This window comes from Trachurus japonicus, chromosome 3, assembly GCF_045865225.1.
Source record: "Trachurus japonicus isolate A0001 chromosome 3, Traja_1.0".
In the NCBI taxonomy this organism is placed as follows: Eukaryota; Metazoa; Chordata; class Actinopteri; order Carangiformes; family Carangidae; genus Trachurus; species Trachurus japonicus.
In genome coordinates, this window is record NC_140909.1 from 39,721,567 (window position 1) to 39,740,362 (window position 18,796).

An 18,796-nucleotide genomic window follows, 5' to 3' on the forward strand; every position below is an offset into this window, starting at 1 on the left:
CATTCCCATCGGGGGCAGTTTTTTGGCAAGCAGTCTCTGCATTTGCCTCGAAAACAACTCCATCTCATAACGTTCTGTTATTATTTCATAGCGTGGTGAATGTGCAGATCACAGCTTGTCCACAAGAGCATTTTGGATTTGTTGAATTGTGTATTTGATGAGTTTGATGAGGGAAAACAAGAAATTCCATTAACCTCCGTAGCGTAGGTCTGAGCAGCTCGCGGCTCTGCTCCGCCGTTCTAAAAACAGCTTGCACCGAAAATTAAAGGTAACGAACCTATGAATATAGGAATTATGGCAATGGGCCAATTTGCCAAAATGTTGAACTATCTCTTTAACTTTCACACTACTTGTAAGTGAACACTAAGTTCTGTGGGTTCTGTAACTCAATCCACAACAATGATTGTAGAGCATAGGGGAAATGTGGCACTTTGCACTTGGTTTGGTCACGTTCATAGAATCAAATTCTCTTCTGAATTCATGTTTTCCAGTTTGTCTTTCCTCTCTGTCTGCACAGGTCTAAAACTAAAAAAAAAAGTTGTGTCAAAGTTAAATCATTTTGCTGATTTTTATCACAGTTCATTTGAAGGATTCATACGTTGTTCTTTTTTCTCCCAAGTTCTCGTACTATGATCCAAATGAACTTTGGTACTATATAAACTAGTGAAAAGTGAATGTCTGATTAAACATGTCTGTAATGAACGCACCACTGTTCAGCACACAAAACAAGCCCTGTATGTGCTGCAGGTTTTGAATGCATCACTGGTATGGTGCAACACAGACTTCGACTCTGGTTGTCTCTGTGGCTGTTGCATTATTTTTAATGAGCTTCTAATGAGAAACATATTGTGAACTGCAGCTGATCTGACAGCAGCTCCACTGCTGAAAGATGCCGATACGGTCAATGACGATGGTGTTTCAGTGTAGAGATTTGTTGACAAAGATTCATTTATACATACCAAACACCTTTACAATAAAGACTGATAAAAAAAAAAGAAAGATATTAAATATAAAACAAACTCCTCATGATGCATGCCCCATGACATACTGTAATCCAAAGATGGATTTTCATTACTGTTGCTACAGGATGGATCAACATCCCATTTATCTCTCTGTGGTGGTGCAAGCCAACAGAGGGTTGATATAAACGTCAGCAGGTCTTGATGGATGAAGCTCTGAGGCAAATCAGCCTCTGCAGCACACCACCTCTGCACCACAAAGTGAATGTGGGGTTTTGTACTTTATTTGCTTGTTTGGTTCAATAGACCTGCTGGGCCGTCGGGCAAGACTGTGGAGGAACAGAGCACCAATAACATCTTATTTATCCCAGTGTGTGTGTGTGTTTGTGTGTGCAGTTCACAGCGCAGTGTATTTGGGTTTGGTTGTGTTCCAGCATGTGGAGGAGGAAATGTTGTTTCTCTTATTGGATGAAATGTGTTTAGCTCTGTTCCTGCTCCTCACGTCTCCAGCTCCACTGAACACACTGATCCTGAGTCAGTACACAGTCTTGGACCGGTAGATGTTCTCTGGTGGAGACAAGCATCCGAAGCAGCCGTTCTTCTCCTCCCTCTCATCTGCTGCACGTCCGTTTCTGAGTTTGTGCTGTTCTGCTGCTCCTTCATCCTCTGTGGTGCTGCTCTCATCCTCCTCCTCCTCCTCCTCTTCATTGTCGCTTCTCTCATCTCTGGTCAGCTGTGACAAAAGAGATGGAAATAAAGAAAGATATTAGGGGAGGGGTGGGAGAGAGAGAGAGTTGTGTAAATGCAACAATTGGCTGGTAGAGGCAGCAGCTGAGGGCAGAGAGGACAAAACGTCCCCCTGAAACCTGAGCTGCAGCACAGAACAATGAGCTGGAGCTCTTCAGATCAAACAAGGTACATTTTCACTGAATTGCTCTTTGTGTTGTGTTGTTTCATAACAAACATATTAATTTGTACTTAGTGAGAAATTGATATATAATACATACATATACATACAGTGGGGAAAATAGCTATTGAACGCACCGACAATTTTTCTCAGTAAATATATTTCTAATGGAGCTGTTAACATGAAATTTTCACCAGATGTTGGTAACAACCCAAGTAATCCACACATACGAAGAAAAAAAACCACATATGTCCATAAATGAAGTTCTGTGTAATAAAGTGAAATGACACAGAATAAGTATTGAACACATGACAAAAAAGTGCTTAGTGTTTAGAAAGGTATCCTGTCTCCTATCAGTGTTCATTAATATCAGGTGCTTTAGTCCTGATTGATGCCTATGAAGGTTTGTCATCACCAAGGTGTCACACAATAAGCATCTCATGATAGATAAAAGCAAAGAGCTCTGTCAAGACCTTCACAACCCTATGCTGAAAAGCATACTGACGCCGTTGATTACAGACGTGTTTTCTAAACCCCTGAATGCACCGTTGGCGCCATTATCCGGATGAAAAGAGCATCATTTCACCAAAAACCGGCTAGACCAGGTGCTCCTGCAAGATTTCTGACAGAATCAAAAGAATAGGAGTTGTCCAAGATATAAAAAAGAAACAATGAGTAGCCTAATGCACTCAACCATCATGGCCTCTATGCATGCTCGCTGCTGATGCATTCCATTGTTATTTTCCCTGCTGTACATCTAAATATATAACTACATACTGTATAGGGTCACTATTTTATACCCATCAAAAAAAGACAAGCAATGTTAGATGATGACTGCCTGAGCAGACTTACAGTGCCAAATATGAATTTCCTGATCATGCGGAGAATGAGGTAAGCCCAGAATACGTGCAGACAGAGGAGGACCACCAGCATCACGTTGAAGAAGTAGTAACCAAAAAAGGCGGGGTAGTGCTGGATGGGGTAAACCCAGGTACAGTGGATCAGCCTACAACACAGGCAGAAAAACAAAAACAAGTCAAACCAATTGACCAGAGCATCTCGACTTAATAATTTGTTGCTAATGAGGACGAAGGCTGGAAATGTTTCTCGGTGCAATGCAATAAAAATTCACCGCTGACACAAACTGCAGTCTGCAAAACGAGCGTAAAGCCGATCCAACACCTCTCTCAAATGGTTTCAACACAAACTGAACATTATAACCATGGTGAAGGCGGGCTCTGTTACAGGCCTGTTGTTGGATCAGGCTGCATTTGTTTTGGCCATAGCCTAGACCTAATAAACCCCACAACAGTTTTTACTACATTGTATTTTAGAATGCCACCGGTGAGGTAGCAATAAAGCTCAGTAGCAGGGATCCTCATAAAAATCATGCTGGGATGAACAACGTCTGTGTAAAGCAGCATTGTGTTTCCAGCTTTTCAAGACCCAGAATAAAGATTATTATCTCTGCCAGTGACTCCAGGAACGGTATCTGTACAGTATCTGTCCAAATAACCACATACATTTAGTTCATTGTTATTGTACTAGAACTTCATCTTCATTTTTTGTTTGTTCATTAAAAGAAAAAGATAATAAAAAAAATAAAAAAAGAACTTCATCTTTAATTTCACAGCTAAAAACCATGTGTTTGCAGATTCACGTAGTCAGACACATACACATTCATCAGCTTACCAGAATGGAAAGATGACCAGTCGTGTCACCATAAACACTATGGCAAACAGAACAAACAGAGTTTGGCAGGTTTTCTCCCATTTGGCGTAGTTGAACAGTTTGGCAGACTGAAAGAAAAAAAGAGTTAAAACAAAACTGTCAACCAACCACATTCAAAAGTGCTGTTGCAATCACTTGTAATATTGAATCACAACAGAAATACACAACACTGGATACAGTTTGATTTCACAGTTTGTTTTTATCTGCTAGCTTAATATCTGACCAAGCCAGTAAAAGATAATATCAGTCTAATAACACTCTGTTTCCCCCCCAAAAACAGCCCAATGATAATAAAAGTAAATGTACTAATATAATTACAGTATATCACATAAGGATATTGCAGATTCATAAATTTTGTCAGGAAACAACGCTGGACTGACCTCCAGTAAAACATCAGAGGCATCGTGGATGAGCATGACCAGCGTCCCAATACGAATGTAGTTGACACACCAGGAAAATGACAAGAGGACTAATGTGGCCAAGTGGTGGATGATCTGTTCCTTAAAGTCCTGAGGAATGAAATATACAATAACGTCCCTTTAATAAACAGAAAAACTGCAGCATCAACTTACACCTCTCACATATACCAGAATAATACTGTTGGAATAAGCAACAAGCTTATCATCCTTATATAAAGGTTTTTATAATCAGTAAGGCTAAGGCTACATCCACATGACTACGTCTTCATTTTTAAAACAGTTACAGTTACAGTCTTGGTGCCATCCTTGAAAAATTCCAGTCTGGTTTTAGATCCCGGCACAGCGCTGAGTCAGCCCTGCTAAAAGTTCACAACGATATTCTGCTTTCAGCTGTTGACAGGAATCCAGTCATACTAGTGCTCAGAGACCTCACGGCAGCCTTTGACACAGTTGATCATTCCATTCTTATCTCCCGACTGTCGGACCACGCAGACATCCAGGGCCCAGTCCTGAGATGGTTTTGTTCCTACCTAAGTAACCCCCCCCTCCCCGCCCCCCCTCTCTTGTGGTGTTCCACAGGGCTCCATTCTTGGACCGATCCTTTTCTCTCTGTATTTGCTGCCCAGAACGAGAGTTATTGCTTGTGACAACCTCTATGTCATTGCTATGTAGATGATATTCAAATCTATCCCCATTATCCTCTCTCTCTCTTCATGCTTACATAATATAAATCAGCGACTGACCAGTCTGAAATGGATTTAGTATCTCTGGCGTGTTCAATAATGTGCTGTCTAATTGTGACTCTCTGGCCCCTCTTTTAAAACCTGCTGTAAGGAATCTGGGAGTAAAGTTTGATTCATGCTTGAGCTTTGATATGTATTGGCTGTAGAGTGGACTATTGTAATGCACTGTACACTGGAGTCAAGCAGTCTTCACTTTCCCGTCTCTGATTTGTCCAAAATGCAGCTGCACACTTTTTAACGACACTCAGGACAGTCATATTACTCCTCTCTTCTCTGCATTTGCTCCCAGTTCAGTTCAGATTTGCTTTTAAGCAATACACACATACATCAGGAGTGCAGGGGATTTAAACCAGTTCTGGCCTCAGACAACCTCTACTCACCTTTCTCTTGACATCAAAGGTGATGCTGAAGAGAAGAGAGCCATAGAAGCTCATCTCCAAGATGTAATACCAGTACTGAGACTCCAGCATGGACTGCAGACACAAAGAGACACAGGAGAGACAGTCAGACAGAGAAGGACAACGTGTAACATGAGTCTACAGTGAAGCTCGCTCACACGGACTGGGTTTGTCCCTGCAGGCCCTGCTCTTTGTCCTGAGCCCTGTAGCTGAGGGGAAGGAACTGTAGAAGAGTATGTTGTTCACTCCCTCCAACTCTGCTCTGTTATTCAAAAGCCTTGGGATCACAAACACTGAGTGACATCAAATCATTTGTAATGGGTCCTTTTACATCTGATTACAAGCTGATGCAAACAAAACAGCTGTGATTCTAAGGGGAAAGTGAGAGTGATGGAGTCTGGCAGAAGACAGGAGTTGTTTTATCACATTTACTGAGAAAACTACTGTTATACCAAAATAATACTGTGTTGCATCCTGATAGATGATGGTACATCATAGGTGTGTATGACGTGGTGCTGGTTTCACAAAAACACACTTCAACTGTAACTTCAGATAGTCAACATCCATTCATTGCACTGAGCAGTTCAGTTCTTGATTAACTCAAGCCAGATTGTGTGCAGTGGATTATGGGTAAATTCTGGTCTCTAAAAACTTTTTCTTTCACTCTCTCCACAACAATGTAAGCAAATTACAAACTATCAGCCATATTTCTCTGTTTTGAATTGTCGTGTTAACAAACAACAACAACATTCACATCCTGAGTTCACCTGGGGCCTAGGTATCTAATGTTTTTGGCTTGAAATGAGTTATTTTGTATTTTTGTGAAATTGTCCGACAATAGACTGATCTAGGAGTCAAACTAAGAATAACAGCCACAGAGTAGTCTGATATATCTCTGTGAATTACTTTAACCCTAAGTTTAGTTTATTGATATATTGGTGATATCACTCAATGCATTAGGTGATAAAAGAAAATCAAAGTAAAAATTGAGACATGTGAAGTGTTAGGGTTAGGTGAATTCAGAAACGACTCTCGATCTCCCCCTATCTGGCCAGCACCAGCATAGGATGTAGCGGGAGAACGTGGCAAGGCACGGGCCTACGCAAGTGAATCCCCATGCCACCTCCCACGCACTATCATGACCATATAAGATGTAAAAGCAAATATTGCCTTTCACAACAAAGCTCTTTGCCATGTTCTAGATGTTTGGTTTTAACTGTTGTGTGGTTTGTTTGTGCAGCAAAGGGTCAGAGGTTATACTGGATCCAGGCTCGCAGTACAGTCAGCACCAGGCCTAAATGTTATGCAGTCCACCAGGTGAGCCACTGGGCTACTTACTGTATTGACAAAATTAATCTGAGACACAAACTTTGGTATAATGATGCAGAACAATTCCAGTGAAGTGACAGTGAAGACAGTGTCCCTGGGCTGCATCAACTTTAACAGCTGAAAGTGATAATGATAATAAAGAAAGGAACTGATGTGTAGTATAATGAAGCATTATGTTTCAGAAATGAATTCATCATTTTGTAGTGTGGGTATTAGTGTATTATTTTTGAATTTTTGCATATCTTTTGGGGTAGGTGTTTTTTATAAGCCCATATAAAGTTTTTAACCTCTCCCGCACTTACTATTCTTGTTTCATTTCTGTTTTTGTAATTGTCCTTCTTTTTTATGGCAAAAATAAATAAACTAAACTAAACTCACATATAGGAGGAATCTGGGGGAAATGTAAAGGGTTTGTGCCCATAGATTACTATCTGCCCCTTCTTATATGGTGACCTGTCGCAACACGACTGGAGTTCCATAGTGACGTCACATGATACCTGAACTGACTCCATTCGCTCAATGAAGACTGTGAGATGTGGCTGAAGCTCTGAAAAAAGGCAAGCACTATAGGGTGTTACACCTCTTTCAGCCTGTGTGGCGTTTACAGTTTATGTGTGATAAAAATCTGTCTCTAATTCTGCTCTGGCTCAGACCAGTGGCAACACGCCTGCAGCCAGATTCTGGTCTGCACTGACTGTAATGGCTCCAAAAAAAATATCTCACTTTAGTTTATTAGGAGCTGTTGCATGATGCAGTTTTTAGTTCCAACTGTGTTTGTACATTCACTTGTTCAGTCCACCACTTGTGGAAAATGAACACATTAGATTTTATGAATTGTACTAATGTGTTTATGAATGTTTTTTTTCTGCTTCTGAGTATGTCACGCAGCAAACCAAACCGGGCAGTTATAGATAATTGATTAACATGGAGAATGTATATGGGAGTAAATAAAAGACAGTTTGATCCAACGCTCTCAAGTGTTAAAGTGGAACTGATTCAGCATGAAGAGTTTCCTCCACCCTGTTTACATGACTTTCTAAAGCTCCTGTCCCAGAGCACAGCCAACAGAGCTGCTGTGTCCCTCTCTCCATGCAGCAGGGATTCAATTAGAGTTGATCCATCACATCAAAGTCTTTGATTCTCTGGGAATGAGCAAATCTCAGACGTACAAAGAGAATTTCCATGACACACTGCAAACAGCAGAACTTAAGACGGCACACACAAATGAGGTTTTATGCCAAAGGTCAAAGGTCAAAGGTATGGCAAATGGAATTGAGTACATTTCTGATGTCAATACGACAACCGGTTTGTGTAATTAAAGGACACAAACCTGCTTCGGAAAACCTGTCCACACTTCCCGAGTGTCGTAGAACCATTCTTTCTGCAGAGACGAAAAAGTGTGAGTTATGTTATTTGTATGTTTATTTATTTGAAATGCAAAGATGCTAAGAATTCAACCACAGCTGTCTCCATGTTTCTCCCGTGTGAGATACTCACATCATACAGTGCTGCTATTCCCCCAATGAACGCTGCCAGGTAGAAGACAAACCTCCAACTGTAGGAAGCACAGACATCACAGACATATAGAGGAGAAGCAATGTTAAAGGATTGATTTTAAGATCCTTTTAATGGTTTTTAAAGCTCTTATAGGTCTCAGTCCCAGTTATTTATCTGATTTGCTTTTAACATATGACTATTGACTAAGCCCTCTAGAACTCTCAGGTCTTCAGGCAGTGGCTTTTTAATCATTCCAAGAGTGGCAAACAAAACGGTGAGGCCTCATTTTATTACTACGGCCCACGCCTATGGAACAGACTGTCTGAATACCTAAGTGTGGACATTTTTAAAATCAAATGGTAGACCTACCTTTTTAGAAAAATGTAAAAAAAAAAAAAAAAAAAAAAAAAAAAAGCACAGCAGTTTGAAAAAGAGCGGTGTGCTCGAAACGTCACTTTGCAAATAATTCTCTGTTCAAGGGAGCTCTTCATGGTGTCCGGATTTTTTTTACATTTTTCTAGTATCTCTTCCTTTTTATCCAGCACCCATCCCAACCGGGCCTGCTTGATGTGCGTGTCTCCTCCACAGTCTAGACCTACCTTTTTATCCTGGCTTTCAACTGAATTCTATTATTTTTATCATTTTTTATCTCTCTATCCCCTCGATCTATCTATACATTACACATATTTATGTATTTTATTTTATTTTATTTTTATTCTTTTTTAATTCATTCATTGTTATTTTATTTTATCCCATTCCACTTATCCATTTTATCTAATTTTATCTATCTAGTGTTTTCCCCATTGCAAACGATTGAGTGTAAGATAAATGAAAATGAAAATGTATGAAAAGTGCTATACAAATAAAGTCTGATTGATTATTCTCATACATAAATGTAATATATGCATTTGCAATGAATTTCTATATAATACTGTATGTAAAAAAAAACACACAAAAAAATAAAAATAAAAATGAATACATTTATGTGTAAATTATGTTTAGAATACTGCAGGTGAAATAAATGGCAACAACACTTGAAATAGGGATATATATGTGATATCTTACATTTCCATATGGGATTATCAGAATAGACAGACACACATGCAGAGAGCACTAACCTGGCCTCTCTGAACTTCTTCAGGACTCCAGGACGGTCCTGACTGCGTCTTCTTCTGAACCAGCGCTCAACTTGTCTCACTGACAAACTGCTTTTCTTCGAAAGCCCATCGATGTCGGCCTGGACGTGAGTGAGCACATGCACACTTGTGAATATATGTGTGGTTTAAAATGTGCATATAGTAATATTTGACTATTATCACACTGCTGGGAAAAGCTCTGATAGGAGGCAGGTTATAAATAACTGGTGTTTTCTTTATCAGTCAGACAAACTGAGGTTGTCGGTGTCTACTGTAGAACTGAGATATAACCTCGCAGTGCTGTGTTTGCATTGGGATTTAAACTGTCACCTTAGTCACAGAATGGATATGTGAGTGGGACGTAGCTAACGATTCTTTACCTGAGCAGGATTTCTGCACTGAGTGGTGTAGTAGAGCTCCAGGATGGGGTTGTCCTCTGTCTTCCAGTGGACCTTCTGTCTGATCCCAGCAGAGACTGCGAGTGGTGTCGCGATCCACCTGGAACACAGTGAAAACACACAGGGTTCAGTGCTAATACTGTCAGTGCTGATAGAGATACACAGACATGCACATGATGACTGAGATATCTTATATCTATTTACATAAAGCATGCAAAATGAATAAAAGTAGAACTGCTGCTTTTTGTAACTGGAGGACATACTGTATGTTGTTTTTGCAAAACATAATGTGACATAGTTGACCTTTGACAGTTGACCTTAAGCTGTATAATATTTCGTGTATGAATTTTGTTCGGCAAAAGATGTGTTTTTGTGGGTGACAGTGACCTTTGAGCAAATGCACAGTATTTCATCTTTAAGTCTAAATGAAAGTTTGTACAACATTTGAAGAACCCTCACTGCTTTACTGAGATGTGACATTAACAGAGAATGGGATATGTACAGAAAACCTACACACACAAGCATGACTCTGGCCCTGGTTGTTGCCGACATAGTCATAATTATTACCATTAATATGATTATTATTAGAAGTAAGAGTTATATTAAGCATACAGTACTGTAGGGCTTTAAGCACACATTCCTGTAATTCCAAGCATCCATAGCTTCATCATGACATAATCCAGCGTGCATTTAAATCATTATGCACTGAAGATGAATTATTTGGTTTAAATAATGTCACTTATAACTGATTCAGAATCAATTACTTAAAGCAGAAGTAAGCGATCCGGTTGTTTTGGCTAATGCTGCGTTCCAGGCAGGCTTTTGAAACCGTAAATTACAGCTTCAAGTCACAACTCACGACTTTGTAGCGTTCCAGGCAACCCACTCGTGTTTTTCCGACCTGTTTTACCTGTGAAAGTGCACTATAACGGCCACTCGTAACTTCCGACCCGTGAACTCGTACCAGATCGAACTGGTATGACTTCACAGGTCGGAAAAACACGAGTTACGGGCTACCTTGAACACATCGTAAGTCCTCGTCCCTACGTCACCACATTCACGCGCATCCCTTGGCTGCACACACAGCCCTGCATGCCGTTCTCTCTCCTCATTGGATAAAACCTGCAGGATACGAGAAAAGTTTTCTCCTCGGCTCAGAGCAGAGCAGAGTGACTGACAGACCCGTGTTTCGGTCCAAACACTCTATGTAAGTGATTGCTGTCGGAAGATATAACTATTTAAGACTTATATTAACACAAATACATCGCTTACTTCTGCTTTAAGAAAGACTGATCAATTATTACAGAAGCTCTGAGCTGCTCCTCTGATTGACTGACTTATTTCTGATTGAGTAGATCGTAAGGGTTAGATGGTGGGTCCAGGTGGGCGGGGCTTGGTGACTGCTTTGTTGTGACATCACAAAGTCACAGGAAGTCCAGGCTCAGTTTGTGAATACAGTCTGTGTGCATTTCTCTGTTGACTGAGGCTTTGATGCTTTCACACAGTTTGATACTTCAGCAGGATCTCCGTCTCCTTTAGCCCACAGCCTCCTGCCTCCAGTTCAACACAATGTTTACACATTGATATGCTTTCCCAGATAAGTTTTGGAGAATATATATATACATACATATATATTTATTATTCTTTTTTTTTAACAATCCAGAAATGTAACATCCACATAATGAACAGCGTCATCAGAGATGGTGTTCATGTCTTGTCTACCATATTTGGTGTAAAGATTCATTATATTAAAGTTCACTGTTAGACCATGTGACCTCTTATGAATGAGTTTAACTCTCTAAGAAGTAAAACACGCTATTACCCAATTCACAACAATCAGCCTTGCTGCTGCTGGATTAGTTGGTCTGGTGTGGCTACCAGCTCATAGTGATTTAATGATTCTTTAGATATTTACAGATTTTTCTTCTTTCTTCTTAAGTTATGTGTAGATTTTTACTCAGATTGTTTCTATTTAATTTCTACTGCTGTGACACAATGATTTCCCCCGGGATAAATGAAATGTATCTTAATTTTAATCCCAATCTTAATCTTTTTAATCTTACAGATGTACTGTATAACTGACATTATCCAGACTGTTACACTGAGTTTGTAATACTCTTGTAATTGTCACTTGTGGTCAGAATGGCTAATGTTTATCAGTGGTCACATATATTTTTCAAGTTAGGAAAGCTGTAGTTAAATATTGAAAAAAAGTAAACATATTCCTGTTCCTGTCTGAAGTCAGTGTTGACTTTTGAAATATTTAACAAAGACAAATATCAAGTCTCCCTGAGCTGAGGTCATGAAGATCTTTGAGGTGTCTCTATGAAAACCTGAACTTTGGCTGCGATGATCTCAATAAAAAGATGGTGCAAATAAATGTAATTATTGTCTATAGTGAAGGTTTCGTAGATTCCATTATACACCTGTCTTTATATATGTGCTTTTTATGATGTTGTGTTTCTTATACAATCTATTTTCAGATATAGGAGACCTGAACGGGTGTGAAATTAATTTTTCCATCATTATTGTGAACAATAGTTTTGTATTCATAGATTATTTACAGTGTCAAACAGAAAGATAAATACATATTAGAGCCAATAAAACAAGTTGACACTAACAGTACTCTATAACCGCAGGAGGGAGCAGGTGCATAGAGTGTGGAGCTCACCTCTCAAACATGTATCTGATGAACAAGAAGGCGAAGGCGTAGGGGACGGTGACGTAGAGATGCGAGGCTTTGGCGTAGACTCGCCCGTCCCTGTCCTCCAGGTCAGCCCATGTCAGGTTCACCGGCAGCCAGATCCTGTCCCACCAGAACCACTCATACAGCGTGTCAAACATCACAGAGCCAGCAGGTCCTACAAACACAGGGGCGGTAAAGTCATCCCACAGTAACTACCAACACACATGAAGCATGGAGTCTGGAAGAACAGGACTATAATAGAACTGATAAACATGTTGTATAGGGGAGACCGGGGATGGTTGTAACATTTTTTTTGTCTCAGCTCATATAACTTGCATAGTGTTCATGGTAGGGCTCTCAAATTTTGACACAGAATACCCTCATTTGTCCACTACAAGTAGCAGTGCCTTGAACTTCTTAAACTATATCACAGAATTCACTATTTGATGTCAAATGCAAGGAGTGCCAGTGCCACTGTTACAACCTACCCCACTACCGGGGTAGGTTGTAACACAACGTGGAGTAAATTGTAACAGTGAGATTAAAAACTAAAAACTGAGATCAAACCAAAAAATATGGATCTATGTAAGTTTATTGTGCATGTTCCAACACTAAAGCTTCTTCCTGTGGTTCAGTATGAACAAAAAGAACTCATCACTGATGGCTAAATAAGCAGTGACAGTGGTGTGGATCCTAACATAGAAAGCTGTATTAAAGAACATATTCTGATAATACCAATGAAGGGTGTGTATATGGTGACACTTAATGACACTTAATAAAACAACAAAGATAAAAGGTGTTACAACCATCCCCACCCCTGTCAGTCATTGTTTGACCAGCATGGTGGTTTGGTAAAAACATTTATGAAATGACTCACATTTTACCTAAGAACCTGCTCTTTCATCTTATACAAGTTGCCTAATTCAAACGCCAACGGTATCAATACTAGTCAGAACTTGGATTTGGTCTAAAAAGATTAGTTTCTGACCTAAAAAAATGTTTTTGGGCTGTAAAACCTACACACTTCTTCATAGAGCCATTCAAATTCATATGCAATATCAGTGAGGGAGTGATAACACATGATATTGATCACATCACTCTAATGTTATCCCTTGTTGGTAAAAGTGATGCTGTTACAACCATCCCCGGTCTCCCCTACATATACTTTCATATATCCAGAAATATATCAGTGAAAGTAACATAAATGCCATATGCTAACATCACTCTTGACATAGAGACATACAGTATAGGCGGCTGCCGCTGGTTATCTACATCCTGGGGTTGATGCCTTTCATGTTTCACAATGTTTTCATACTGTGTGCCAGAAAGTGCACGTTAACCACACATTCTGAAATACCTTTGAGCTAATTATTAGTGTATTACATCAGAAAGTGAAGACAAGAGGGCAGGAGTTAGACTTCCTGAGAGAGGTGGGGGTGTGCTGATGTCCCAGAGAGAGGCCACGACCAGCCAACTGTCAGTGACGCTACAGTTACTCTACTCCACATGACGCTGTGTTTCCTAAACAAATATTGACCCAGTGATCCCTCCCTTATTCTCAAGATCAGCTTGCACGCCTTCTTTAATAGACCTTTCTTGCTTTGCCTCTCTGTCTCTCTCTCTCTCTCTCTCACACACACACACACACACACACACACACACACACACATGCACACACACACACACACACACACACACACACACACACACACACACACACACACACACACACACACACACACACACACACACAGAGACAAAGAGAGGGAAAGAAAAAAAGAGGCAAAAAACTGACAAAAACCTGGGTTGCAGCCAAGCAACACATCACAGTACAAAGCAGTTAATAATGGAGTCAGTTGTGTGTGTGTGTGTGTGTGTGTGTGTGTGTCTAGCATTAGCAGTCTATTCAGTGGGTTATCAGCCTGCAGCTGAGGCCAAGGTGAAAAAAACCTCACCTTCACTAACTTGACACATGTGAACGTGTTATATGAGGTTATGTTGTTGTATTTTACTGGAATTCATCATCCAATTATAATTTTGTGATAAATAGCCTTTAAATATCTGACACTTGTAGATTCCATGTAGGCTACTGTACAGAGGTATGATTTGGTCTGCGACTGAAAAGTCAAAATAATCTCCTTTCCAAACCCAAAACTTGATTTTTTAAATAAAAAATCAAATAAAATCTCAATAACTTATATTCAGATATAAATAGAGTGTGAGGAGCTTAGCTTCCTGGAATTAAAAACTAAAAGAAGATTCATGTGTTCCACAGTGGGAAGGGATTTAGTGAAACAACATGGATGTACACTTCAGTTGTTCAGTTATGATGTTGTTCATTATATCTGTTGTTAACTATATGAACTTAGGCTTCACTTCCCATCAGTTCTGGATGAGGTCACAAACATCAAACAGCTGCTCTGTTGTTCCTACATTTAACAAAAATACAAACTAACGTGCTGCATCACTTTTAGTGATGCTGCGGCAATGAATTGTGGGATATCACTTCTCCTCTCCTTTCCTAAAGGAAGGTCCAGTGTTGTCTCTGCTAAAGGAGATCAGGTGTGAAACTGTGAAGCTCCTGGACCAGCTCTGATACTTCACCTCACTTTGGATCTTCCTCTGATTAAAAACACTTTTCAACCACAGCCATGCTGTGTCAGAATAACCCTTTTTCAGGCTTCCTGGGACTGGCTGAATGATGTTGTGCAGTCAAATCTGTTGCTGAGGTCTATTACTACATTGGAAGAGTCACTTGGAGCCGACTGTATCCTATACTATATGCACTGATGTAATCAGGAATTAGAAGCGTAACATAGATAATTTGTTTTGTTTTATTTGTAGCAAAAAGGTCTTTCCTCAGAAAACAATGTTCATGAGTCTGCAGTCAGCATCAACTTGGTCTTTGATTGTAATCTGGCTTGTTTCACTGCAGAGGCTTCACTGACACCACATTATGATCTCCAATCACCAGGGGAGAAGGTGGGTGGATGGGGGGGGCAGTTGTTCTCAGCTCATCCTGATGGGGGTCTCTTTGTTGCCACAATACTGTATAAGCATTTCCACCTCACCCATTCAACGACGAGCCTGACAAAACGTGTTCAGCCTGCATGTTGCACACATAACTCTGTGTCTGACTCAAAACACCAACCGTGAGCTGGTGTGGCCACTGTATAACAAAACCAGAAAAACACACCTCTAAAACACAAAGTAAGCAGCCAATGACACAATTATTAAGTGATGTACTAGAAGCTCAAAGCTGTTTGTCAAGACATCGGGATTTCACAAGATTTAAACAGCCATTCTTGACTTGTCCGTTAGCTGTTGTTTGTTTCGGGCTTTGACTGACATATAAGGAGATTTGCCTCCAGTCAAGGTACTTGTCATTCCACTTATCCATAGCTGCCGGCCCTACAAAGCCCCCCCCCAGCGATACAGCTCCTTACAACTGTCAAAAGGAGACACAAACAGTCCTTAATTAAACATCCTAAACCCACGCAACTCATCAGAGCCCAAAACCCCTTTGATTTCAAGTAGGCAGACCAGTGCACACAAGATCTATGTGTTGATCTTTCTGAGAACAGGGATTTCTTTATGTCCAACTCAGCCGTGAAACAGCTCCTATAACCTGAGAGCAAACGTCTCTATCTGTTAGATCTCCTTTAGAGCTCTCTGGTACCTCTGACTTCTGTGCTGGAGATCACTTCACACAACAATGGAAAACTTATAGAGCTGTCAAAGTAAAACACTATTCACAGTCCAAGGTCAAAGAAAAAAACACCTGCTTACCTTTCCACCGTCAGTGTCACCAGATGAAGGCGGTGGTTTTCCACGCCAGCTGACTTGTGTGTTTGCTGTGGCAGAGTGAACACGGATGGTAAAGATCCTCTATTCCCCCTGTGAGACAAGCAAGCCAGCCACTCTCTTTGTTTGACATTCTTTAGGGTCACACCCAGTCCAGCCACAATTACCTGGGAAAGGTTTTTTTTTTCCTGCCCTCCAGGAAGTAGAGGTAGGCTAACGGATTGTCACAACACACAAGGTTTTTTTTTTCTGCCTGCCCTCAGGGGATCAAATAACCTTGTTTGTACTGTGTTCTTGATAAAGTACAAAAGCAGCTCAACCAGAAAACAAACCTTCCAAGAAACACAATAGGTGATGGGGAAATAATGTTGGCTTTTAATAAGTAGGCTAATAAGAATAAATATACTTATATTAAGTGGTGATGTTAAGAACATATATAATGTGTACATTATAAATATATAGTATATGTAGGCTACCAACCCACCCACTACCAGTCATGTAGGTCATTTTACAGTTCTCTCATAAGAGTTTCCTGAAATACCGTACCTATAGTGACATGTCATTGATGCCAATTGTCATGGTTACCGTGATAAATGCACCACTGTACCAGCATACTGATTGTTACCACAGCTGCTATAATAATGTTCATGGCAACATGGCACTAAAAGTACTTTGTTAGGTTTACACACGAGCGCTGCTTCATTAGGTTTAGGCACTGAAGGTACTTTGTTATGTTTAGAAATTAGAAATGCTTGGGTCTAAAGGAATACTAAAGGAATTAAAAGCACTTGATTTAGGTATAGGCTTCCTTATAGTACTTGGATAGGTTTGGACACTAAAATCATTTCTTTAGGTTCAGGCAGGGTTAGCGTAGCTTCAAAATCTCCTGTGTTTGTGAATGCCACAGCATACTGTATATGATGGAGGTCAGCACTGCAGTCTTCTAGTGGAGCTACTGGACCAGACTTAAGAGATGTTTAGTAAATCAGCTGATTAGAGTTGGACACCATTAAATTACAATAGTGAACTTTCTCCATGATATTCAAATTTTTTGAGTTTCTGAATTTTGGGTTTTCTTTCAATGTAAGCCATAATCATTATAATAAAAAGAAATAAAGACATGAGATATTTCAATCTGTGTAATAAATCTATAATATATGAGTTTCACTATTTGATTTGAACTACTGAAATAAACTAGCTTTTCCATGAGGTTCTAATTTGATCTGAACTACAGATGTACTGTATGACATGAATCACAATGTAAGGGGGGGCTGAACTTGATAAGCTTTGCTTCCTTCAGCCCCTTCTCAAACTTGCACAGTATCATTATTGTTTTTTTTCTTGTTACATAGATTGTTTGTCTTTTGATGTGCTTGTTTGAGAGAGAAAATAAAAAATCAAATCAAATTTATTGAGATGCACCTGCACTCATATTTATTAAGTGTAACCACATAATTAGCTGGTGATGCAAACCAGTTCTTTCATTTTACCAGTCCCTTTGTCTCTGTTTCCTGCAGGTACAATTTCCCTCCCTTTAATACATTCAGCTTTCTAGGTAAGAACCTGTCTCTGCAAAGGAATGAGATCTGGTTGCACAGCAATAGAAGAGTTTCTGAGCAGGTCTGGTTCAGTGAGGGTGCAACATGCACTGCAGCACCATTAGTTATATATTTTGCACCTTCTGGTTGAAATTTGAATAACAAATACAAAGTGCAAGGTGGGAGGTGACTGACTGCATGGACTTCTCCATGTGGTTAGCCTGGTCCCATTTTATTTTTTGACAATTTAATGGCTGCTAATATAAGAGTTGTTAGGTTGTTTTATTAAACAAACACACATTTTGTTTTATCACTATGGATTATTAAGTGTAGATGAAAGAACAACAGCATACTGTGCTTTAAATGGGTTTACACTCTGCTCCATCCCTGTGTAGTTTAAAGTGGGTGTGTGCACTGACAGAACAAACAGTGTACTCATACTCACTGTCAAGCTAAATCAACAAAGCCATGTGATGACACCGCTCACTAATGATTAACGTGACAGCCACATGGAAAGTTCCTATTAAACTGGATGGTACTGTACTATACTGTACTGTTGGGCTCTTCAGATGGTTTCTATCCTCTCTGACAGTTTAGGCCTTAAACTAGATGCCGTCTAGTCTTAAATCCATAATGGTGCAATGATCTCCAGAGGAGTAATAAGACCATTACTGCATTTTTATCAAATATTAATGGTTATATATTTGCCTGCTAGTGTGATCTCTGACATTATGCTGACAATTATGCATTATAGGAGAAGAGTGTATGTTGAATGCTGAGCTGCAGAATAATTCAATCAGCCAAACACCCCTTCATTTAGGAAAAACTGAGGCGGCTTTCTGTTCTGAACCTCAGTCAAGCTGAGAATATGTCATGAATTTTTAGTTGACGCAGCTCTAACAATAACAGCAGCAAAAGCTGTTATTTTTTAGTTTTTATGGATGTGTTTTTCATAATAAGATCTCAGGGGAGGCCATGGCACCAAAAATATTTTGCAAAGTCAGTCAGAAAAAAAAAAAAAAGACAACAGCTCTAGAGTGCAATATAAAAGTCATTACGACTCTGCTGCCACCTGCTGGTTCTCATCGACGGGTGTTAAATCCAAATGAACTCCACAGATACGTCAAAGTATCTTCTGTCTCATATTAATAAAACCACACTGTGCTCCTTTTTTGTTAAACATGCATCACAACTTTGGGAATTGTTGTGTGTCTGTTGTCATGAGTGGAAACTAACAATCACCTCATCACA

General features: G+C 39.8%; 1 protein-coding gene and 1 long non-coding RNA gene across 2 annotated transcripts; one reads left to right on the plus strand and one right to left on the minus strand.

Annotated features, from left to right (window-relative positions):
* Nucleotides 1–794: 794 nt before the first annotated feature.
* On the minus strand, nt 795–12,441 carry cers3a (ceramide synthase 3a). The gene is made up of 10 exons (XM_085772594.1): nt 12,189–12,441; nt 9,500–9,617; nt 9,102–9,220; nt 7,984–8,041; nt 7,817–7,867; nt 5,140–5,232; nt 3,978–4,106; nt 3,559–3,665; nt 2,719–2,872; nt 795–1,692 (listed from the first exon to the last, which is right to left on the minus strand). The coding sequence occupies exons 1-10, from the start codon at nt 12,359–12,361 to the stop codon at nt 1,495–1,497; spliced, it is 1,200 nt and encodes a 399-aa protein (XP_085628720.1). The 5' UTR covers nt 12,362–12,441; the 3' UTR covers nt 795–1,494.
* LOC146990390 (uncharacterized) lies at nt 12,282–16,085 on the plus strand. The gene is made up of 2 exons (XR_015035514.1): nt 12,282–12,395; nt 16,007–16,085. It is a non-coding gene; the product is annotated as an uncharacterized LOC146990390 (long non-coding RNA).
* The last annotated feature ends 2,711 nt before the right edge of the window (nt 16,086–18,796 follow it).